This window comes from Mobula hypostoma, chromosome 4 (assembly GCF_963921235.1).
Source record: "Mobula hypostoma chromosome 4, sMobHyp1.1, whole genome shotgun sequence".
NCBI lineage: Eukaryota > Metazoa > Chordata > Chondrichthyes > Myliobatiformes > Myliobatidae > Mobula > Mobula hypostoma.
In genome coordinates, this window is record NC_086100.1 from 112,968,150 (window position 1) to 112,993,295 (window position 25,146).

Below are 25,146 nucleotides of genomic sequence, written 5' to 3' on the forward strand. Positions count from 1 at the left end.
TAGTCACATCCACCTTCTCTCTGGTATATTTAGAATCCTTATAAATCTCCATGTCAAAATGGTTGTTGTGGGTAGTGCTTGTCACTCTCACTTTTATTTTCCACCGCTGGCATGCAGTCTTGCGAAAAGGAGAGCTGAATGTGTAAGTCTCTCTGGGCCAGTCCATAGCCACTCCAACAGCAAATCTCATGTGGTGCCTCCTTGCTGGCGACACAGGGAAACTGAACTCCTTTCGGACTCAGGATGAACTACAGAGGACGGGGAGGAGGTCTGGCCCCTGCACATATAACATGCAGGCCCAGCGGTGTGTGGACATGGCTTGGTGCTCGAGAGCCAGATCACTAGTAGCTATGGGTAAGTAGCCCCACTGCCTTGAGGGTAGCCTCAGGAGGGATGAAGGCTACGGGAATAAACCCAAATCTGGAGTGGAGCCCCTGGGCATCATTGAAGATCCTTCTGGCAGCTCCTGCAGCCAAGCTGGTGCCAAGTGTATTGCTTCATAAGCTTTCCTTTGGACTACACTGGTGAGGCTGAGAAGAGGATCTTGACAACTAGGCATGTCAGAGTTTCAGCAAATAAACATTCCATTGCGAAAGAAAGATTCCATGGAGAATGGAATCTACGTCCTAGGCTATCAATGAAGTTAAGGATGGTGGTTAGTTTAAAATATAGCCTATAGAGTTCTGAGGAAATAAACCATGGAACTGTGTCACAGAGAAGATTAGTATTTCACTGAGACCATGCCATTTCACAGAAGTGCCATTTGTTAAGTTCCATTTCCCTGCTTCACCCCTCCCCTACCTGTTAACTTCCCTTTGGGGCCCCTCCAATTTAGTCTTGAAACCTTGCCTCTGCTTCTAGCACTCTGTAGGCAGTGAGTTCCAGTTCATTAGCATCTATTATATAAAAAAAAAGAACTTCCACATAAATCTCCTATTTGTCTCATTCTAACTTTAACTCTGTGTCCCATGCATCCTAATATAATCGACTAAAGGGAGCAATGTTTCTTTGTCTACCTCATTAAACCTATTGTAACCTTGTACAACATTTTCAAATGAGCACCCTTTGCTCCAGGGACAACAATTGCAGCTTTTACAACCTGGAACTATCCTAACAATCCTTCGTCATAGCCTCTCAACTCAGAATTAGAATCAGGTTTATTATCAGCGGCATGTGACGTGAAATTTGTTAACAGCAGCAGCAGTTCAATGCAATACATTATTTAGCAGAGAGAAAAGATAATAAATAAAACAAAAAAAATAAACAAGTGAATCAATTATGTATATTGAATAGATTAAAAAACATGCAAAAACAGAAATACTGTGTATTTAAAAAGAAGTGAGGTAGTGTCTGTTATTGCATGAATGAAATCACTGGAGAGAGAGTTACTGGTAGATACAAAGCAGTTTCTTTATTCGACAAAGCAACGTACAGCAGGCATACGGAGGCCCTTTCGGTGGAAAGGTCTGCTGCCCAACGTGGGGCTTGATATTTATTTGTTACACGCACAAAGGACAAATCCATATTTACAAAGTATAGACAATGCTTTCTCTTGAAGCTACATACAAACTTCACACCTCCCAATTACATCCATCCCACCAGCGCCAGCAGCATCAGGACTGGTATTCAGGAATCCATTGTTCCAAAATTAATCCACAATACATTTATTTAGTATTTTATGTGCTTAACATGAAGGACAATCCATATTTACAAAGTATAGATAATACTGTCTTTGAAACTGCATGCAAACCTCACACCTTCTCACCAGCAGCATCTGGACTGGTATTCCAGTATTCACCGCTTTTAGGAAATGCATTGTTACAAATGGACTGGGATTCTGATATTCACAGCTTTTAGGAAATGCATTGTCAAGGAACAGAAGACTGGTGGCTGAAGCCATTTACTAAGTGTTAATGACCTAAACCCAAAAATTACTCTCACAGTGTCCAAAGATTAAATGTCCTTTTAGGAATTGGATGACAGAAGGGAAGAAGCTGTTCCTGAATCGTTGAGTGTGTGCCTTCAAGCATCTGTACCACCTACCTGATGGTAACAGTAAGGAAAAGGCGTGCCCTGGGCACTGGAGGTCCTTAATAATGGATGCTGCCTTTCTGAGACACCATCTTCATCTACATCTTCACATTTTTTAAGTGTGGTTACTCGAAATAGATATATTTCTCTAGTTGTGGTCAACCAGACCTTTCCTACTTGCAATCCTACTGGCCCCAACTCAGATACTGTTGGTACAAAGTAAAAAGTAAATTTATTATCAAAGTACATATACGTCACCATATACAACCCTGAGATTCATTTTCCTGTGGATATACTCAGCAAATCTATAGAATTGTAACTGTAACAGGATCGATGAAAAGTGCAGAAGACAAAAACTGTGCAAAAAATCCAACTATAAATAAATAGCAATAATCAGAATCAGGTTTATTATCACAGCCTAGCCACACAGTCATGTGTATACAGAGAGTAGAGCAGTGGACTAAGCACACACCCCTGAGGTGTGCCAGTGTTGATCGACAGCGAGGAGGAGATGTTATCACGAATCCACACAGACTGTAGTCTTCCGGTTAGGAAGTCGAGGATCCAATTGCAGAGGCAGGTACGGAGGCCCAGGTTCTGCAACTTCTCAATTAGGATTGTGGGAATGATGGTATTAAATGCTGAGCCATAGTTGATGAACAGCATCCTCACGTAGATGTTTGTGTTGTCTAGCTGGTCTAAAGCCATGTGGAGAGCCATTGAGATTGCATCTGCCATTGACCTATTGTGGCGATAGGCAAGTAGCAATAAGTAATAAGAACATAAGTTGATGAGATAAAAGTCTATAAATTGAGATCATTGGTTGCGGGAACATCTCAGTGATGGGCCAAATGAGTGTAGTTAGCCCCTTTTATTCAAGAGCCTGATGGCTGAGAGGTAGTAACTGTTCTTGAACTTGGTGGTGTGAATCCTGGTGTTGCACTCTGTAAAACTGTAAGTATAATACAAAACTATACCTTTCACTTCAGATCACTATTGGCATTCACACTGGGGAAGTTGTCACTGGTGTAATAGGCCAGAGGATGCCTCGCTATTGCTTGTTTGGAAATACTGTTAACTTAACAAGCAGGACAGAAACCACTGGAGAAAAAGGGAGAATCAATGTCTCAGAGTATACATACAGGTGAGTGGTAGTTGAATTATTTTGGAATGGTGTGATTACATTGGCTGAGCATGGGGACCAAATCACGTTTATGCCTTCCACATGTCTCCAAAGTGACAGTGTATTAACCTGCTTTTAAAATTAGATAAATAGTCCTAATTTCCATCTCCTTTTATAACTAGATGCCTTATGAGTGCCGAGAACTCAGATGAACAATTTCAACTGGAGTACAGAGATCTGGTTAGCATGAAGGGTAAGAAAGAGCCAATGAAAGTTTGGTTCCTGTCCCGAAAATGCAGAGACTGAAATATAATTCATCAAAGAACAATGTATAATTTTGGACATAAACCATGGAAACATCGTTAATTTGATATAGTCTCAAACATTACCTTTCACAGCAGTAAAATGAACATTTATTAATTTAAAGGGCATTTTATAAGAACTCTGCCGAGTAATACGAAAGCTGTTTAAGAGCAAGGTGGTTTCTAGTCTTTCTTCATTAAATAAACAAATACTAGCAAGCAAGCACCTTTAGGTTTACTTTGGAAAGCAAGGATTTGTGGAATGTGCCAAATCTTACAATATTTATTTAAAAGAACAAGATTCTGTGAAACGCTGATTCACCATGCTGCCAGTTTGTATGGTTTACAAGGTGGAGATGTGGTTCTGCTGTGCTAGCCCTGTTAGAAGTTGCTAACTTTCTGTGGGACCCCAAGATGTGTACCGATTGCACATGAAATCATCCAGTTGGGAATGTCTGTGGGGGAGGTGTGTGCAGGAGACAGCATAGTTGCTGAGGTACCCATTCCTCCCAGATTGCATGGACTATTCATTTTGGTGGGGAGGAAGCTTCTCTTTGGCTTGGAAGTGCAACAATAAATGGAGATACAAAATTTCCAGAACTCCATCACCTCAGATATTATTTGACTCCGTGATCAGCCAAAGCTTTATAACCGTTCCAGGGTTGTCTGAAAGAACACAGGAACAGTGGGAAACCAATGTTACTTGGAATCTTTGGATGGGTTCTGTCAAAATTCTAGCAAATTCTGGGGGTGGGGTGGGTTTGGGAATCTCAGTGATACAGTCAATGATATTGAGCTGAAACAGCTTTAAGAATTGCTGCTCACTAAATATACATGACCTGTACTGAAGGTCTGACTGGGGGGTTTGTGGCCTGCTCTTGAAAGGTTCCACATTTCATGAAGCCTTTGCAGTGGCCTCTAGGGGATTAAAGTCAGTTAAAGGTAGAATTAGAAATCTCCTTATCATTTTCTGTTCATTCTGCATTTGAATTGAGTGTACTTACTTGAACACAAGTTCTTAAAATCTCTGTTTGTGAATCCAATGATCTAGTCGTAAAATATCTGGAAGTGATGGGTATGTTATACAGTATATACTGTCATAGTTTCTAGCTAGATTTCTTTAAGAAGAAATGTCTACATATTTGCACTTCAATACAGAAACCCTCCGAGTTCAATAACCTTTTGTATGCTTAAACTATGCCAGGACAACTCTTGACAGTCAAGGTCAGAGTCATTATCATTGTCACTCTCTCAACGTTGGCATCACTCCAGGTAGCTGACGACCATAGCTTTGCTGCCCCCACAAGTGTCAGGGAATCATTGGTGCCCTCCATCTATGTGAATATTTCAGCTTCTCCTTTAGCCGACAGGAACAGGCTAAAAACAGCCTCTTCATCTATCCATCATCCCCCACCTCATCTCGTTCTACTTCTCACCTATCAGCCTCTGTCATACTCCTCCCTCTCATCTTAGCTCTGATGCAAGGTCTCAGTCCAAAACCTAGACCACCACTTTGCCTCCACAGGCGCTGCTTTACTTGCATCAAATTCAAATGCAGAATGAACAGTAAATTGTTTGAGGCTGAAACAGTCAAAATCAAGTTTATTATCATTTCCACAAGTACACAAAGATCTTAGTAACAGTAACATCACAAGCACTTAGCATTCACAAGGAAAAACATAAATTAAACAAGTTCAAGTTCAGCCATGCATGAATACCCATGAATATAGCCAAATGAAACAATATTCCTCTGGGACAAGGTGCAAAACAGTACCTACGGTTATGCACAGCACAAGGCACATATAGCACCTATATGATAGCAAGTAAACATACAATCACACACAAAAAATACCTAGTCCAAGTCCCAGAGTAACATGCCTTGTAAACTGAAGGTGCATGGATGTTATCAGCAAGTACAAGCAGTTCTCAGTCGTACACAAGCAATCCAGCTTGTCCTTCCACTGATTGAACACTGGATGGCGGCATCAATGGGAGGTTTCAGCTCCCAGCCCAGCATGGATGCCACACTGCACCATTTCCGGTGTCTCCTCTCCTAGACTACTGCAACAGGCAAATTACATACAGTTCTTACAAGAAAGAAGACAAATGGAATGAAAAGTCTCACCTGGATGTAAGGCCTTGATGAGTCATAATAGGCAAAAATGAATCATTTAGATTGATCTGTACTGTATTTTATTGACTACACGATTATTTAAATATGGAGGCAAGAACCAAAAGGCACACACACTTATATAAATGTGACGAAAGCCATGGTGTCATTTGATAGACCCCTGAAAGTAGTTCATTACATCTGGCAAAGTAGCTTCTCACGTCGGTGAGTAGCCTTCTAACGAGATGTGATATATCCCTCAGCGACAACTGAGAAACTTCCCACTCATGGCATAATAATTTTAAACCATAAAAATAGCATAATAAAACTACTTTTTTCCTAACTTTTATCCAATGCAAGATATGATGAATGGAAAGAATATACTTGCTAAGCAAACCTTATGGCTTCATGACACGAGGAGTGATTTTGCACTAGAATAATGATTAGACTGACAACAGAAACCATGTAACAAAATAGGGGTTAATTTATGGATGGACATTGAGACAACCAATTTAATCAGGTTGTGTGCCTGATCTGTTCTCTTACCAATTAGCAAGGAATGATTCCAAAACACCACGATGTGTTAGCCTGTTTTTGTGCCTGAAAATACATTTGCAAAGATTAGCCTGATCACCAAACTAATTCAATAGAGTTATCTGATTCTGCATGATGTTATATAATGTCATGCAGAATAAGATAATATGTATTAAAAAAAAACATCAGCATAAAGACTTTCCACGAAGAAATGGTAAACATAAATTAAATCTGATTGCAGAATTAATTTAAATTTAGTTGATGTAGCTGTGATTTTCCAGTCCATGAATGGTGTGTTCACAGAGGGTAATACTCTGGCTGCTGAATGGTCACCTCTTCCAGATGGGAAAAATCAGATGGATGCCCAATTGAGTTCTTGTGGCAGATGCATCCCAACATGCTGCTGAAGGCAGCACTTAGCATGGCTGATTCTAACATCCCCAGACCTCTGTGTGGCTTCCACTGCATGAAACTACCTGCAGTTATATCCTTATCATTTTGTTACACTCACTCCTGCAAACTTCCCTCTGTGTCTAAAGGAACAAATGAAAACCTGAGCAACACACAAAAAATGCTGGAGGAACTCAGAAAGTTAGACAGCACTTATGGAGGGAAATATACCGTTCACCTTTGAGGACTGCTGAGTGATTGCAAAATTTACTGCCCCGGTATTTGTAGCATGCTTCACCCATTGCCCATTTGTATTAACAAAAAGCTAAGAAGCCCATATTGCAAATCAAAAATAAAATGACTCCAGGAGCAGCTGATCTCCTCAGTGAAATCCTAGGACTCTGTAATGAGTGCTTCGGTCACAAATCCACAGCTTCATCTGGGAGACAAGGTCATGCCAAGGGTCATCAGAGCTGGTGTAGTCATGCCCATTTTCAAGAAAAGAGGTAAGGCCAGTTGTAGAAACTACAGAGGTGTCTTCCTGCTGTCCATTGTAGGGGAAAGTCACCAGATCCCCTCAACAGCCTCCTCTCAGAACTAAAGAGGTGTCCCCACATCAATGTGCATCCAACATTGCCCAAGTTTTCCCAGAAAAATGCACAGAGCATTATCAGACACTGTTGACTTCACCGACCTGTTTGACTTGAGTTGGGAGGGACTGTGGAGTACACTTTGCAAATTCAACTCCATCTTATGCTTTCCCTACCACAGAGTGCAAGCTGTAATATTAATTAACAGCTGTACAAAAAATAATTCATGGCAAAAGCAAGGCTATATCAATGCCCTATATTTGGCTCAATCTTTTTTATTGCATTTTATCTCCAATTAACTTAATGCTGAAATGGATTTAATTGTCAGAACGAAATGCACAACACCTCTAACCTTAGTGTCATCTGCGGATGTACTAACCACCCCTCCATTTCCTAATCTAAGTCATTTATAAAAGTGATGAAGAACAGGAGTCCCAGAACAGATACCTGCAGAACACCAAAATACATCCACTCTGCTGTCACCCTCTGCCCTGTGTGGGCAAGCCAATTCAGAATCCAACCTTGGGGATCCTTGTCAAATGCCTTACTAAAATCCATCTGCTCTACATCTACTGGTCCACCTGCATCAATTTGTCACCGTCTAGAAAATGTCAAACACACTCATGAGGCACGACCTGCCCCTCATGAAGGCACGCTGACTACTTCTAATAGGACTATGCTTAAAATCCCAGGAGGTCAGCAGTTTCTGAGATACTCAAAGCACCAAGTCTGGCACCATCTGTCATCCTACAGTCAAAGTTACTTAAATCATATTTCTTCCCCATTCTGATGTTTGGTCTGAACAAATGAATCTCTTGACTATGTCTACATGCTTTTATGCATTGAGTTGTTGCCACATGATTGGCTGATTAGATATTTGCAATAATGAGCATTTGTAGTTAAAGTGGCCACTGAAAAAATTGTCATAAAATTTGTTTTGTACAGTGCAAGAAATAAAAAAAACAAAATATAAATAGGGCGAAAGAGGAATAGTGAGGTGGTGTTCATGGGTTTATTAACCATTGAGAAACCTGATGGTGGAGTGGAAGAACCTGTTCTTAAAACATGAACTGGGGGTCTTCAGGCTCCTGTACTGCCTGTCTAGTGGTAGGAATTGGTCCTCACCCAATTAAATACTTACACATATTGTCTGTTCCTATCATTGTTCACGGTTGTATTAAAGGACAGGGAGTTGTAGCAATACTCTGAAATGCTTGCCCACCAGGAAGTCTCTCACCCTACAAGGTTAATTTCCTTGTATTTGATCTATTATGGCCTGTCCACATTGTGTCACAAATCCTTCCTGGACACACCTAACAAATTTTGCCCCATCTAGACATTTTGCACTAAGGAAGTACCAATCAATATTATGAAAGTTGAAGTCATAATAACGCTGTTATTTTTCACCTTTACAAAATGTGGCAACTTATCTGTTCTTCAGTATCCAGGTAGCTATTGGGAGACTTAGAGAATGCTCTCAATTGAGTGATGGCTCCCTTCCTATTTCTGACCCACTCACACTGACTCAGTAGATGACTTCCATGATATCCTCACTTCTAACCGCAGAACCTCAAGCAGCCAATCCTGCCCTCACGACAGCCCAGTCTCAGCAATGGTCTCAACATTTTAATTCCGTGTACTGATCCATGCTTCCAGTTCATCGCCCTCCTGAATACTCCTCATGTTAAAGTAACACAGTTTAACTCATTCAACTGAGGCACTTGTGCTCCATCCTTCCACATAATTTCTCTGTATTCAACATCTACCAGAGAAAAGGTTCCCTTCCAATCTGCTTGTCCTACACCACTTGGCTCTTTGGCAATAATATTCATAGTGAGATACTGGAAAACACAAACAACAGGAATTCTGCAGATGCTGGAAATTCAAGCAACACACACTAAAAGTTGCTGGTGAATGAAGCAGGCCAGGCAGCATCTCTAGAGAATCTCTTACTAGCCCTTCCTTCAGTTAGTCCTGATGAAGGGTCTCGGCCCAAAACGTCGACTGTACCTCTTCCTAGAGATGCTGCCTGGCCTGCTGCATTCACCAGCAACTTTTATGTGTGTTACTGGAAAACACGAGAGGTTATTATGAAAATAGAAGCTCATGGTGCGCGATGTAATGCATTGGTGTGGATCAGGCACCACAGCTCTGAACAGATTCCACAAACTACAGATTCACTTTCAAGGACTCTACAACTGATATTCCCAGTATTACTTATTTTCTTTTCTTTGCACAATTTGTCTTCTTTTGCACATTGTTTTTCTTTTTGTCAGCCTTTGTGTATAGTTTTTCATTAATTCCAAGAATGGGTAGGAAAGAAAGTTGTGGAGAAGACGCAAAAGAGATATGTAGTTAATGTTATTGGCAAAGGTGAAACAAGTAAAGCAAAATGTGGGAAATCATGAAGCTATACACCTCGGATAGAAAAATAAAAATGCAGCATATCACCCAAAATGGTATGAAATGTCATCTGGTAAACACAATTTGAAGTCTACATACATCACATTGACATCATCAACCTCATCAAAAACACTATCAAGTTAGTTGGACACAATTTGTCTTTAATGAGTCAAATTAAATTGACATGCTTATTGAATATTTTTGGATTTCCTTTAAGTGTGCTGCTAGTCCTCGTCACATGGTCCCACATTTTGTTTTTGATTTCCTCTCTGAACTTTCTGTAACCCACCTGGTTCTCACTTCGATTAACAACCTGGCATCTATCATGTGCTATTGTTGCCCTGGAATTCTCTGCAGGGACACGAGTGCCTTCTCTTATACTAAACCCCTTTATTTTGGGTAGCGTTACATAAAGAGCCAACATTTCAGCTGCATTGTTTGCCCTGGTTGTGATCCTCAATCTCCTCCAATTGCAAGCATACATATGGCTTTACTTTGCACTTGCAAGTCCAGGTCATGACCTCCTTCAGTTTCCTAGCTGCAGGGTCAATCCAGGATGCTCCCGGTGATTTTCTCTGGCATCTCACAACTTGCTGAACACTGCTCCATTAAAGAGGACACCTGAACTCCATACTCACGGAATGGAGAACAGAGGGACTTCATTAACTTCAAGTCCCCAGTGACGTGAAGAGCATCTGCTGGAATTTGATTGTATTGCAGGCTTCCTTTCAAAGGCCTTCTTGGTAACGTAATACAGAGTTGTTCCTTCATATTTCTATCACATTCTAATCAGATTCTTGTATGATAAGATGGACCCTTGGCCCCACAATCTACCTCTTGCACTTTATCATTAACCTACACTTTTTTGGCAGCTTTTACACTTTATTTTGTGTTGCTAATGTTTTACCTTATTCTAGCTGAATGCATTGTGTACTTGATCTGTGTGAACAGTATGCAAGACAAGCTTTTCACTGTATCTTGGTCCATGTGCCAATAATGAACCAGAACCAAAACATGGCTGCCTGTATAATGCTCCCTGTAATGTTAATAACATTCCCCCTGTTTACTCCTTAACTCTAATCAAATGGATTCTGCTCTTGATCTTCTTTAATTTAATTTATCACAGATACTTTTTCCCTTTCCTAATCTGGCATTTAGTCCATGCTGAAAGAACATTGTACATCTGCTCTAAAGTTACTTGTGCAAGGTTTATGAAGAGGGAAGATTTCAATTATGAGGCTTGTGGCCCGTGCTTTCAGTGTTTCTTGTGTCAAGTGCTGATTGGTGTATTGCAGGTTTCCTACAAATGGCACAGCATCTGCCTCCTTTGCAGTCAGCTCTTTCAAAGATAGCAAAATACAGAGAACAACAGGGAAGTGTTGCCACCAAATGAAGAGACGCTAAAAAGGATGGGTGGGTTTGGAGAGGAGAGTGATGGGAGCGTTGACTTGGAGAGAGAGTCATAATGGCTCCCTAGCACAAAGACTGATATCTTCTACAGGCACTGTATGATGCTCTCAGAAATGATAATTCCCCCGCTGTAGAGACTTTTTCACCAGTCATGCTGTCTGACCCCATGGGATCAATCTCCCTCCCTTCATCAACCAATCACTAGCCCTGTTCAGCGGCCCCAACTAGTGGTGTGGTCTTTAAACTCTACCTATACACTGGGAGTAGAAGTATAGCCAGATGATCGGACTTTCCAAAGACAATAGTCAAGTGTTATGGCTCCTCTGGTTCCACAACCCAGCCCGAAGCTAACATTCAAAGAACTGCTGTGATATGATTTCCTGTTCTGAAGGAGATGTTGGTGGTGTTAGATAGGTGGAGTCCATCCTGAGCTCTCAGGAGTTGTTTAGTATTTCCTACTCTGCATGGTCACTCAGCTGGACGGTCTCGAGAAAAAACAGTGGTTCTGCTGAAATTAAGGATATTGGAAGAAAATCTGTCTCAAGAAATAGTGCACGTTGTTGTTATTCACTTACAGTTGTCTGCATCCAGCAGGCGGCGTGCTTGTTCAGTAATGTTTATCTTTCTCCTATTTTGAGTTCAAGTTCAAGTTTAATTCTCATTCAACCATACACATGAATAGAGACAAAGCAGCGTCCCTCTAGGGCCAAGGTGCAAAACAGTACTAACAGCCACACACAGCACACGTAGTACCCATAATTATGATAACAAAAGACATATAGTTACAAAAAGCATATTGAAAATTAATAATACAGGCAAAGTCCTCGAATGTCATTGCCTGAGATTAATGATGCATGGATGTTGTCCTGCAGCAGTTCCTTATATCAGGCACGTGCAGCTGCAGATGAACATAAACCAGCTTGTCTTCGGCAAAGTGAATACTGCAGGGCAGTGCCGACAGTGAGGACCAGTTCCCAACCCAGTAGGGAAACCAGTGGCTCAAAGCCAACTGGTGTCTCCTGTCACGGTGGCTGCAACATTCGACCATGAGGCATGAGGGTCTAGTGGAGGCCACTCAGCTCCCCCTCTATTGGTCTCACTAATGAACTAGAGAATTGGACTTACTGGATTCTATATTACCAATGTCCAACAGGGCCTTGTGATGATAACAATAAAAGTGTCCAAGACAATCGCCCACACTGCCCGTTGGATTGATCAGTGCCTATGACGCCTTCTTCCCTGGGTGGCTGAAGCATAGGGTGCAGCTTTGGTTGGATCCATAGAGGCGGCTGCATCTGAGCACACAGCCGTTATAGCTGAGTAACTCTTTGCCAAAGAAGTACTGTATCACCAGTTCCCAGCTATGGCGATGAAAGAAGCATGCTGCTTTTTCAGTGGCAGAGCTGGGAGCTGGAGATACTTGTTTGGCATTTGGGGATAAAGTTCAGTACTACATTTATTGTCTATTGTGCTACTTAAAATCAATTAAATCAATAAAGAATATAAGATTAATAGAATCTTACATTTTGTATTGTTTTAGTTTAATACTTTTAAAGCAAGGCAAGTTTATTTGTATAGCACTTTACAAACCCAAGGCAGTTCAAAGTGCTTTACATAGAAAATTTCAGACACAGCAATATAAAAAGAATAAAATCATACATAGAAAATATAGAAATGAAATTTACAGTGCAGGAGATTCTAATTAAAAGCTGCATCAAAAAGAAACATTTTAAGCCTAGATTTAAAAGAGCTTCAAGTTGGGGCAGTCTTCAGATATTTCCAGATATGTGGAGCATAGTAACTAAAAGCTGCTTCATCGTGTTTAGTTTTGACCCTGGGGATGGTAAACAGACCCACGCCAGATGACCTAAGAGCTTGGGAAGGTTCATAATGCAGCAAGAGATGGAAGATTTATTTTGGCTCTAGACCATTTAGTGCTTTATAAACCAGTAGTAATATCTTAAGGTCAGGCCACTGATGGACAGGAAGACAGTGTAGTGATCTGAGAACTTTTTAGGTCTTAGTGAGGATTCTAGGAGCAGTGTTCTGAATGATCTGCAGCTGTCTGAGGGATTTTTTTTACAGAGCCCTGTGAAAAAGCCATTACAGCAGTCAAGCCTACTAGAAATAATTGCATGAATGAGTTTTTCTAGATCTTGCTGAGACATAAGCCTTTAACTCTAGCTACATTTGAAAGATGGTAGTAGGCTTTTAAGTTTATTTTTAGAATTTTCTAGAAAAAATGTAATATTCATCTCTTTGGATGGGTTTGATATTTATTTTCTTGGGAAGGAAAAAGATAGCAAACTGAAAACATCTCTCAGAATTCCTGAGTTAATGAGATAGGACTTTGATAAATAGCTCACCCTAATAATAACGTTTGATCTGTTGGATTGAAGTTTTTGAATACTTGTTCAATTTAAGGCAGAGGTTGACAGATTCTTGATTAGTCAGGGCATGAAGGGATATGGGGAGAAGGCAGGAGATTGGGGCTGAGGGGGAAATGGATCGCTTATGATGAAATGACAGAGCAGACTTGATGGGCCACATGGCCTAATTCTGCCCCTATATTTTATGATCTTATGGTCTAATTTTATTATAACTTACAAGGAGGTATCTTTGATAAGATCCAATTTGGGTGACTGTTTCAAAAGGTTAACGCTCAAGGCAAGATGGCAAATTGGACCCAAAGTTGCTTGGTGTTAGGAAGCAAGTAATGGCAGAGAATTCCTTTTGGTGGTGGAGAATTGCTGCTTTTCTACTTTCTTCAGACTGCGTGACCTCACATGTTTCTGTTTGTATTCCATCAGCCTATTCACTTATATAGTCTGTACTCTGCTGACCCCTCTTTACATCTTCCTCAAAACCCACAGTACTCCCCAACTGTGTATCAAAGCTCAAAGTTCAAAAGTTCAAAGCACATTTATTATTGAAGTACGTATACTTTCTACAACATCGACATTCGTCTCCTTACAGGCAGCCACAAAACAAGGAAACCCAACATTAAAACAAGACTGCCAAACACCCGATGTGCAGAGAGAAAGAAAAACAAATTGTGCAAGCAATAAAAGTAAGCAAACAGAAATCAGAACTGAAGTTCACAGAAGCCCATTAGTTGCAGGCCACAGGCTCAGTTCAGTGCAGAGATGAGTAAACCTTCCGAAGCAGTGAGCTGAACCAGCCTGTCCCTTGCCTTCTGTTTTTCTGCGATGAAAACAGAATAAATTGCATCCAAATCATAATTACACATAGTAAATAGCTGGGGTCATTCTCTTAATTATAGTTCCCCAACTTGAAAATAATTTGGTATTGGGAATTATTTACTGGTGTGAATACAATATGTATTAATAGAGTACATAGCTCATTTTCAGACAGGAGATACATAGACCAGTGCTGGGGGTTCCAACTGTTGACAATCCAATATTGATTTCGATATGAGGATCAAGTATGGTATGATCAAGTTTACTAATACAAGTTGAGTACCCCTATCCAAATTTCCAAAATCTGAAAACCTGTAAAAACCAAATTATTTTTTCAGCTTTGCATGACATGACAAATTGAAAATTCCACAAGGCGCTGGGAAGGTTCCCAGGCTACGCACTGGTCTCTGTACACCACAGGCTGTTCTGAAATATGACCTCACATATGTAATAGAAAAATAGAAAATCAGCGCGTAAAGTGAAAAATGAAGATCTCAGTCATCTAAAGACAGAGTGGGTCCATCAGCATCGAAATGAACATAGGCCGCTTAATGGTATGCTGATCATAAAACAAGCAAAGGTCTATCAAGATGAACTGGAAAATTGAAGGTAATTGTGAATATTCAGTATGCAGGTTGCAGAAATTTAAGAAAAGCACATTTTTTTTAAGGACTTTTGGTGATTATGCATCTGCTGAACACAAAGTAGCAGAGAAATTAATTGATTAGTTTGCCAAGATCTTTGCTGATGAAAAATCTATCATATTGAACAGCTGCATTAGTACATGTGTGTGATGAACAATTGTAAGAAAAAGACTGCTTACCTTACCAGTAGCACATAAATTCAGAGTTGGAAATGGTAGCAATCCCAAGCTATATAAGGGGTGCTCAAAGTGTAATGCAAATTTAGGTGGCAGCGTGCCCTTTGAGAGGTTCCAGAGTGATATAGAGATGTTCAGACAATAGGCAAAGGCATAAATATGGAAAACATGTAAGATCAGTCCTACATCCTGGAAATAGGCCTTTCCATCCAATTGGAAGCCTCATCCAAGCTAGTTCCAGTTGAGAGCATTTGACCTATAACCTTTTAAATCTTTCTAATCCTTGTACCTTCCCCATTGTCTTTTAAAAGTTGTTATTGTACCTGGTTCAACCACTTCCTCCAGTAGCTGATTCCACATAGAACCAACAAATTTCACGACACATGCCAGTGATAATAAACCTGATTCTGATTGTTGAAAGAAGTTGTCCCTCATGTTTCCCCTCTTGCTTTAAATGCATGCCTCTAGTTCATATCATTTACTTATTTCACTTACTTGAAAATCATTTTACTTACTTTCGTTAAGATCAAAAGTAAGGGTACTTATTTTTACAAAAAGGAAAAACAGAATAGCCAAAAGAATGAAAAGTGATGCATTCAGATGGACCTGTACATAATTCACTGAAAGTTAACCTGCAGGTTCAGCAAGTAGTTAAGAAGATAAAGGGTATAACTGATATTTACAACAAAAAGAATGAAACCATTTTGCACATTGAGTCTATTGCTCCCACTTTCTCTCTCTCTCAACTTGTCACAGGTAACCCTTCAGCTTATTCCTTTATCTTTGACTTAACTTGACATTAATCTTCAAAAAAGTGATAATTCACAGGAGCTAATTTACCTACCAACACAACTTTGGCATTGGGAGAGAAAATGGGAGCTCCCAGCATGGTGACCGAGAGAATGTTTGTACACTCCATGAGGACAGTATGTCAGGGCTGGAAGAAGCAGGTCCCTGGAGCTGCGAGCAGGACTAACTGCTGTCCCACTTTGCAAACCAGATTTGACAGACATCAAACACAAGGAAATTTGCAGATGCTGGAATTTCAAGGAACTCACGTAAAAGTTGCTGGTGAACGCAGCAGGCCAGGCAGACATCAGTTCACTTTCAGGAATCCATGTGGTCACTGCCCAATGCATGAAAACTTCATGATGAGGTTTGTTTATTCCTCTGCCAAGTTTCCCAGTTGATTCTCCCCTGACTCAATCTAAAGGAAGCAAATTATATTTTGCTAATTTTTTTTTGCATGAAGTTTGAATTTTTGTCCGTCTTGCAGCCTATTGCTCTAATACTATCTTTGATTACTCTTGTTAGCCACAGCCAAACTTGCCTTTGGAACATGAAGAGACAGCTATTTTTTGTAAAAACAAAACATTGTTTAAATATTGGACATTCCTTGTTTACCATCTTGCAAACCTTGTAGTTTCCTTAGCAGTTAGGTCTGTTTTTTTTTAACGAGCCCGAGTTGCTAGCTTGACACTCAACCGAGCACAGAAGGAAAGTGTGCAAGGAGCCGGCCAGATTCAAACCTGGGACCCCTCACCTCGAGGTACGGTGTGGATGCCACTACAACACCGTCCAGCTATTATAGTTATTAAATTTATTTCATCTAATTGTATCATTTCATCAGATTTGTAACTGCACTTGTGAACAAGCATGCAAGTAATTTTGATATTACCACTATATGTGGTATATTGGAAAGATAGCTTAGTAGGCACAGGGGTGGTGTGGCTCTGCGTATAAGAAATAATATTAAATCATTGGAAAGAGATGAAATAGGATTGGAAGATGTAGAGTCTCTACGGGTTGAGTTAAGAAATGGCCAGGGTAAAGGGACCTTAATGACAGTTGTATACAGGCCTCCAAACAGCAGCTAGGATATGGATTACAAATTACAGCAGGAGATAGAAAAGGCATGTCAGAAGGGCAGTGTCATGATAATCATTGGGAATTTTAACATGAAAGTGGGTTGGGAAAACCAGGTCAGTACTGGATCTCAGAGAGATTTGCAGAATGTCTATGTCATGGTCTGGTCCGTAAAGTCCGTGTTCCGGTTCACGGTTCCATGGTTCCTTATTCCAGGGTTTCTGGTTTTCTCCAGTTTCTGTTGTGGGCACATGATTCTCGTTTTGGGGCTGAGACATAAATACCTCTGCAAACCAGGGATTCCCTGCTGGACTGTCCTGTCCCCCTCCCTGTCTTCCCCCCTCTCGCCTGACTCTCTGCCTGGATACCTCGCCTGCACCACTGTCGAGTTCAATCGACAATGTAGAGATGGAACTGTCCATCATTCTTCGGTGTTTGTCTCTTCTTGTCCTCTCCTCTGTGGGGTAAGTCAGGCCATTCTGCCGTTGCCCTGTGGGGGGACCTGTCTTATCTTGTCTTTGCCTCTGTTGGGTAAGTCGGGCCGTTCTGCTGTTACCCGACGGATGTTCCTGTTCCACCTTGGTGTGAAGATGAAGCTGAGCCCCAGCTTGTCTAAGTCCTGGCTCTATGTCTGTGTACTGTCCTGTCTCATGTTGGTGTCGTGTTGAAGATGAGTCCTGGCTTTTCGAAGGATAAGTCTCGGCTCCATGTTGATGTACAGTTCCCAGTCTGTCTCCGAGCTCCAGCCTCCAAGTTATCAGCCTCCGCATTCCAAGACCCGACCCCAAGCCTGTTTCCAGGCCTCAAGCCTCAAGACCCCAAGCCTGTCTCCCAGCCTCAAGCCTCAAGAACCCAAGCCTGTCTGCAAGCCTCAAGCCTCAAGACCCCAAGCCTGTCTCGAAGCCTCAAGCCTCAAGACCCCAAGCCTGTCTTGAAGCCTCAAGCCTCAAGACCCCAAGCCTGTGTCCAAGCATCAAGCCTCAAGACCCCAGCCTCCAGTCTTGCTGTCATGTCATGTCCATCCCTGATTGTGGGGCCCGAGCCCGAGGCAAGACCCAGGTTCTGGGTCCTTGTCCAATCTCTGGCTCAGGGTCCAAGCCCAAGTCTGCGTTCTTGTCCCTGCTCCTTGTCTGTATCCTGTCACATCCCTAATCTAGTCAAGTCCTGTTCCTTGTACTTCAGTGTCTGTGTCTTGCATCTGGGTCTATTCTCAATGCTCCCATTATGACAAAACAGTCCAGCCAGACTTGGACACAGCGACACAGACACTGTCATTTTACTCTCGCCTTCCTGGTTCTCTCCTGTTCAATGCCACCCACCCGTGTCATCCATAGTCTGGGAAAGCCTTTTGGGTCGCCAGGAGGCTCCCATGGGGGGTGGATACTGTCATGGTCCAGTCTGTGAAGTCCGTGTTCCGGTTCACGGTCCGGTCCATATTTCCTTGCTCCGGGGTTTCTGGTTTTCCTCAGTTTCTGTTGTGGGCACATGATTCTCGTTTTGGGGCTGAGACATAAATACCTCTGCAAACCAGGGATTTGCTGCTGTACTGTCCTGTTCCCCTTCCTGTCTTTTCCCCCCTCGCCTGACTCTCTGCCTGGATACCTCACCTGCACCACTGTCGAGTTCAATCGCCAATGCAGAGATGGAACTGTGTCTTTCTTTGGTGTTTGTCTCTTCTTGTCCTCGCCTCTCTGGGGTAAGTCAGGCCATTCTGTTGTTGCCCCGTGGGGGGATCTGGCTTGTCTTGTCCTTGCCTCTGTGGGGTAAGTCAGGCAGTTCTGTCGTTGCCCCGCAGGGGGATCTGTCTTGTCCTTGCCTCCCTGGGGTAAGTCAGGCCACTCTGCAGTTGCCCTGCAGGGGGTGGGGGGGTGCTGTCTTGTCTTTGGCTCTGTTGGGTAAGTCCAGCCGTTCTGCCGTTACCCGATGATCCTATTCCACCTTGGTGTGGAGATAAAGTTGAGTCCCGGCTTGTCTAAGTATAAGTCCCTGCTCTATGTGTACGTACTGTCCTGTCATGTGTTAATGTCGTGTTGATGATGAGTCCTGGCTTTTCGAAGGACAAGTCCCGGCTCCATGTTGATGTACAGTTTCCAGTCTGTCTCTGAGCTCCAGCCTCTGAGTTATCAGCCTCCAGATTCCAAGACCCAAGACCCCAGCCTGTCTCCAAGCCTCAAGCCTCAAGACCAAAAGCCTGTCTCCAAGCCTCGCCTCAAGACCCCAAACCTGTCTCCAAGCCCCAAGCCTCAAGACCCCAAGCCTGTCTCCAAGCCTCAAAACCCTAAGCCTGTCTCCCATCCTCAAGCCTCAAGACCCCAAACCTGTCTCCCAGCCTCAAGCCTCTAGACCCCAAGCCTGTCTCCCAGCCTCAAGCCTCTAGACCCCAAGTCTGTCTCCCAGCCTCAAGCCTCTAGACCCCAAGCCTGTCTCCCAGCCTCAAGCCTCTAGACCCCAAGCCTGTCTCCCAGCCTCAAGCCTCTAGACCCCAAGCCTGTCTCCCAGCCTCAAGCCTCTAGACCTCAAGCCTGTCTCCCAGCCTCAAACCTCTAGATCCCAAGCCTGTCTCCCAGCCTCAAGATTCAAGACCCCAAGCCTGTCTCCAAACCTCAACCCTCAAGACCCCAGCCTCCAGTCCTGCAGTCATGTCATGTCCATGCCTGGTTCTGGGGCCTGAGCCTGAGGCAAGACCCAGGTTTTGGGTCCTTGTCCAGTCTCTGGCTCAGTGTCCAAGCCCAAGTCTGCTTCCTTGTCCCTGCTCCTTGTCTGTATCCTGCCACGTCCCTACTCTAGTCAAGTCCTATTCCTTGTACTTTCAGTGTCTGTGTCTTGCATTTGGGTCCGTTCCCAATGGCCCTATTGTGACAGTCTAAGGGATGGCTTTTTAGAACAGCTTGTTCTTGAGCCCACTAGGGGATTGGCCATGCTGGATTCGGTGTTGTGTAATCATCCACAGATGATAAGAGGTTAAGGCACCCTTAGGGAAAAGTGTTCACAATATGATCAAGTTCACATTGAAATTTGAGAGAGAAAAAATAAAATCCAATGTGTGGGTATTTCAGTGGAGTAAAGGAAATTACAATGGCATGAGAGGGGAACTGGCCGAAGTTGACTGGAAAGGGACATTTGCAGGAAGGATAACAGAACAGAAATGGCTGGAGTTTCTGCGAAAAATTAGGGAAGTGCAAGACAGATATATTCCAAATAAGAAAAAAATTTCAAAGGGAAGAAGGACACTACCATGGCTGCAAGTGAAGTCAGAGCCAAAGTAAAAGCAAAAGAGAGGGTATATAAGGAAGCCAGAGCTAGTGGGAAAATACAGGATTGGGTAGCTTTTAAAAACTTGCAGAAGGAAACTAAGGAGGTCATTCAGAAGGAAAAGATGAATTACGAGAGGAAGCTGGTGACTAATATCAAAGAAGATACTAAAAGCTTTTTTAAGTATACAAAGGGTCAAAGAGAGTCAAGGGTAGATATAGAACAAATAGAAAATGATGCTGGAGATATTGTAATGAGAGATGCAGAGATGGCAGAGGAACTGAATGCATATTTTGCATCAGTCTTCACAGTGGAAGACATCTACAGTATACCGGGCATTCAAGAGTGTCAGGGAAGTGAAGTTTGTGCAGAGAAAATTACGACTGACAAGGTGCTCAGGAAGCTTAATGGTCTGAGTGTGGATAAATCTCCTTGACCTGATGGAATGCACCCTTGGATTCTGAAGGAAGTGGCTGGAGAGATTGCAGAGGCATTAACGATGATCTTACAAGAATGGGTAGATTCTGGCATTGTACTGGATGACTGGAAAATTGCAACTGTTACTCTGCTATTTAAGAAGGGTGGGAGGCAGCGGAAAGGAAACTCTAGACCTGTTAGCCTGACATCAGTGGCTGGGAAGTTGTTGGAATCGATTGTTAAGGATGAGATTATGGAGTACCTGGAGGCACATAACAAGATAGGCCAAAGCCAGCATGGTTTCCTGAAAGGAAAATCCTGCCTGACAAACCTACTGCAATTCTTTGAGGAAATTACAAGCAGGTTAGACAAAGGAGATGCAGTAGACATGGTGTGCTTGGATTTTTGGAAGGCCTTTGACAAGGTGCCGCACATGAGGCTGCTTAGCAAGGTAAGGGTCCCTGGAATTACAGGGAAGTTACCTGCATAGGTGGAGCATTGGCTGACTGTCAGAAAACAGAGAGTGGGAATAAAGGGATCCTATTCTGGCTGGTTGCCAGTGGAGTTCCACAGGGGTTGGTGCTTTCTACGGTGTATGTCAATGATTTGGACTATGTTATTAATGGATTTGTGGCTAAATTTGCCGATGATGCAAATATAGATGGAGGAGCAGGTAGTGTTGAGGAAACAGAGAGCCTGCAGAGAGACTTAGTCAGTTTAGGTGAATGGGCAAAGAAGTGGCAAATGAAATACAATGTTGGAAAGTGTATAGTCATGCACTTCAGTGGAAGAAATAAAGACCATAAGACAAAGGAGCAGAAGTTGGCCATTTGGCCCATCGAGTCTGCTCTGCCATTTTATCATGAGCTGATCCATTCTCCCATTTCGTCCAACTCCCCCCGCCTTCTCACCATAACCTTTGATGCCCTGGCTACTCAGATACCTATCAATCTCTGCCTTAAATACACCCAATGACTTGGCCTCCACTGCTGCCCGTGGCAACAAATTCCATAGATTCACCACCCTCTGACTAAAAAAATTTCTTCACATTTCTGTTCTGAATGGGCGCCCTTCAATCCTTAAGTCATGCCCTCTCATACTAGACTCCCCCACCATGGGAAACAACTTTGCCATATCCACTCTGTCCAGGCCTTTCAACATTCGAAGTGTTTCTATGAGGTCTCCCCTCATTCTTCTAAACTCCAAGGAATACAGTCCTAGAGCGGACAAACGTTCCTCATATGTTAACCCTCTCATTCCCGGAATCGTTCTAGTGAATCTTCTCTGTACCCTCTCCAACGTCAGCACATACTTTCTTAAATAAAGAGACCAAAACTGCCCACAGTACTCCAAGTGAGGTCTCACCAGCGCCTTATAGAGCCTCAACATCACATCCCTGCTCCTATACTCTATTCCTCTAGAAATGAATGCTAACATTGCATTCGCCTTCTTCACTACCGACTCAACCTGGAGGTTAACCTTAAGGATATCCTGTACGAGGACTCCCAAGTCCCGTTGCATCTCAGAACTTTGAATTCTTTCTCCATTTAAATAATAGTCTGCCCCTTTATCTCTTCTGCCAAAGTGCATAACCATACACTTTCCAACACTGTATTTCATTTGCCACTTCTTTGCCCATTCTTCCAATCTATCCAAGTCTCTCTGCAGACTCTCCATTTCCTCAGCACTACCGGCCCCTTCACCTATCTTTGTATCGTCAGCAAACTTAGCCACAAAATCACCTATTCCATAATCCAAATCGTTGATGTACAATGTGAAAAGAAGCGGCCCCAACACAGACCCCTGTGGAACACCACTGGTAACCGGCAGCCAACCAGAAAAGGATCCCTTTATTCCGAGAAAGCAGGATCTTCCAGTGGCCACACATTTTAATTCCACATTCCATTCCCATTCTGACATGTCTATCCATGGCCTCCTCTACTATAAAGATGAAGCCACACTCAGGTTGGAGGAACAACACCTTATATTCCGTCTGGGTAGCCTCCAACCTGATGGCATGAACATCGACTTCTCTAACTTCCGCTAATGCCCCACCTCCCCCTCGTACCCCATCTGTTACTTATTTTTATACACACATTCTTTCTCTCACTCTCCTTTTTCTCCCTCTGTCCCTCTGAATATACCCCTTGCCCATCCTCTGGGTCCCCCGCCCCCGCTTGTCTTTCTTCCCGGACTTCCTGTCCCATGATCCTCTCATATCCCTTTTGCCTATCACCTGTCCAGCTCTTGGCTCCATCCCTCCCCCTCCTGTTTCCTCCTATCATTTCGGATCTCCCCCTCTCCCTCCAACTTTCAAATCCCTTACTCACTCTTCCTTCAGTTAGTCCTGACGAAGGGTCTCGGCCTGAAACGTCGACTGCACCTCTTCCTAGAGATGCTGCCTGGCCTACTGCGTTCACCAGCAACTTTTATGTGTGTTCCTTTATTCCCACTCTCGGTTTCCTGCCAATCAGCCAACGCTCTATCCACGTATGTAACTTTCCCGTAATTCCATGGGCTCTTGTTAAGTAGCCTCATGTGTGGCACCTTGTTAAAGGCCTTCTGAAAATCTAAATATACAACATCCACTGCATCTCCCTTGTCTAGCCTACTGGTAATTTCCTCAAAAAATTGTAATAGGTTTGTCAGGCAGGATTTTCCTTTAAGGAATCCATGCTGAGTTCTGCCTATCTTGTCATATGCCTCCAGGTACTCTGTAACCTCATCCTTGACAATTGACTCCAACAACTTCCCAACCACCGATGTCAAGCTAACAGGTCTATAATTTCCTTTTTGCTTCCTTGCTCCCTTCTTAAATAGCAGAGTGACATTTGCAATCTTCCAGTCCTCCGGAACCATGCCAGAATCTATTGACTTTTGAAAGATCATCGCTAATGCCTCCACAATCTCCACAGCTGCTTCCTTCAGAACACGAGGGTGCATTCCATCTGGTCCGGGAGATTTATCTACCTTTAGACTATTCAGCTTCCTGAGTACTTTCTCTGTCATAAAGGGGCAGACTATTATTTAGATGGGGAGAGAATTCAAAATGCAGAGATGCAAAGGGACTTGGGAGTTCTTGTGCAAGATACCCTAAAGGTTAACCTCCAGATTGAGTCAGTGGTGAAGAAGGCAAATGCAAGGTTGGCATTCATTTCTGGAGGTATAGAATATAAGAGCAGGGATATGATGTTGAGGATCTATAAGGCACTCATGAGACCACACAGAGTATTGTGTGCAGTTTTGGGCTCCTTATTTTAGAAAGTATGTACTGACATTGGAGAGTGTTCAGAGAAAATTCACGAGAATGATTCCAGGAATTAGAGGGTTACTGTATGAGGAACATCTGGCAGCTCTTGGCTGTATTCCCTGGAGTTCAGGAGAATCAAGGGGGGATCTCATAGAAACATTCCAAATGTTAAAAGGCCTGAACAGATTAGATATGGCAAAGTTATTTCCCATGGTAGGGGATTCTAGGACAAGAGGGCACAACTTCAGGATTGAAGGACTTCCTTTTAGAACTGAGATGTGGAGAAACTACTTTAGTCAGAAGGTGGTAAATCTGTGGGATTTGTTGCCACGAGTGGCTGTGGAGGCCAAGCCATTGGGTGTATTTAAGGCAGAGATAGATAGGTTCTTGATTAGCCGGGGCATTAAAGGGTATGGAGAGAAGGCAGGGGAGTGGGGATGACCTGAAGAATTGGATCAGCCCATGATTGAATGGCAGAGCAGACTCGATGGGCCAAATAGCCTACTTTTGCTCCTACATCTTATGGTCTTATGGTCTTATATACTGGCATTTCGTCAATCTACAATTAATTCCTTCTGTTAGGTTCCTTAAGGTTGTTATAGCCTCAGGGTGGTGGTGGAGATAAGCTCCCACTCCCCATTAAGTGAATAGCCCAGGAGAGATGGGAACAGAATTTGGCCATTTGGTCCATTGAATCTCTGCCATTTCATCATGGCCGATCAATTTCTCTCTCAACCCCATTCTCCTGCCTTCTCCCTGTAACCTTTTGCTCTGAGTAACCAGGAAGCCATCAAATTTTGCCTTAAATACACCAAAGACTTGGCTTCCTTAGCTGCCTGAGACGATGAATTCCATGGATTCACCACACTCTGGCTAAAGAAATTCCTCCTCATCTCCATTTTAAAATCCCTCAATTTTGAGGCTGATCCCTCTGGTCTGAGACTCCACCACCAAAGCAAACGTACTCTCCACATCCACTCAATCTAGACCTTTCAACATTCAATAGGTTTCAATGAGATCACCCCTCATTCTTCTAAATTCCAGCAAGTAAAAGCCCAGTGCCATCAATCGCTTCTCCTATGATAAGCCTTTCATTCCGAGAATCATTCTCGTGAACCTCCTTTGAAGCATCTCCAATGTCAGCACATCCATTTTTAAATAAGGGGCTCTAAAATGCTCGCACTACTCCAAATGAGGCCTCATTGGTGCCTTATCATGCCTCAGCATTACATCCCTGCTTTTATATTCTAGTCCTCTTGAAATGAATGCTAACATTATACTTACCTTCCTCACCACTGAATCTACCTGCAAATTAACCTTTAGAAAGTCCTGCACAGGAATTTATGATTTTTCTCCTCATTTAGAAAATAGACTATGTTTTTATTCTTTCTACCAAAGTGTGTGGCCATATATTTTCGACACTGTAATCCATCTGCCACTTCTTTGCC

At 42.7% G+C, this 25,146-nt stretch overlaps 1 protein-coding gene across 2 annotated transcripts in view; it reads left to right on the plus strand.

Moving 5' to 3' along the window:
- Nucleotides 1-4,108, plus strand: part of gucy1b1 (guanylate cyclase 1 soluble subunit beta 1) — a 41,272-nt gene extending 37,164 nt beyond the window's left edge. For both annotated transcript variants that reach the window (XM_063045023.1, XM_063045022.1), the window contains 2 exons: nucleotides 3,021-3,175; nucleotides 3,337-4,108. In XM_063045023.1, the coding sequence (XP_062901093.1) occupies nucleotides 3,021-3,175; nucleotides 3,337-3,460 (279 nt within the window). In that variant the 3' untranslated portion in view covers nucleotides 3,461-4,108. The remainder of the gene's footprint in view (nucleotides 1-3,020; nucleotides 3,176-3,336) is intronic.
- The last annotated feature ends 21,038 nt before the right edge of the window (nucleotides 4,109-25,146 follow it).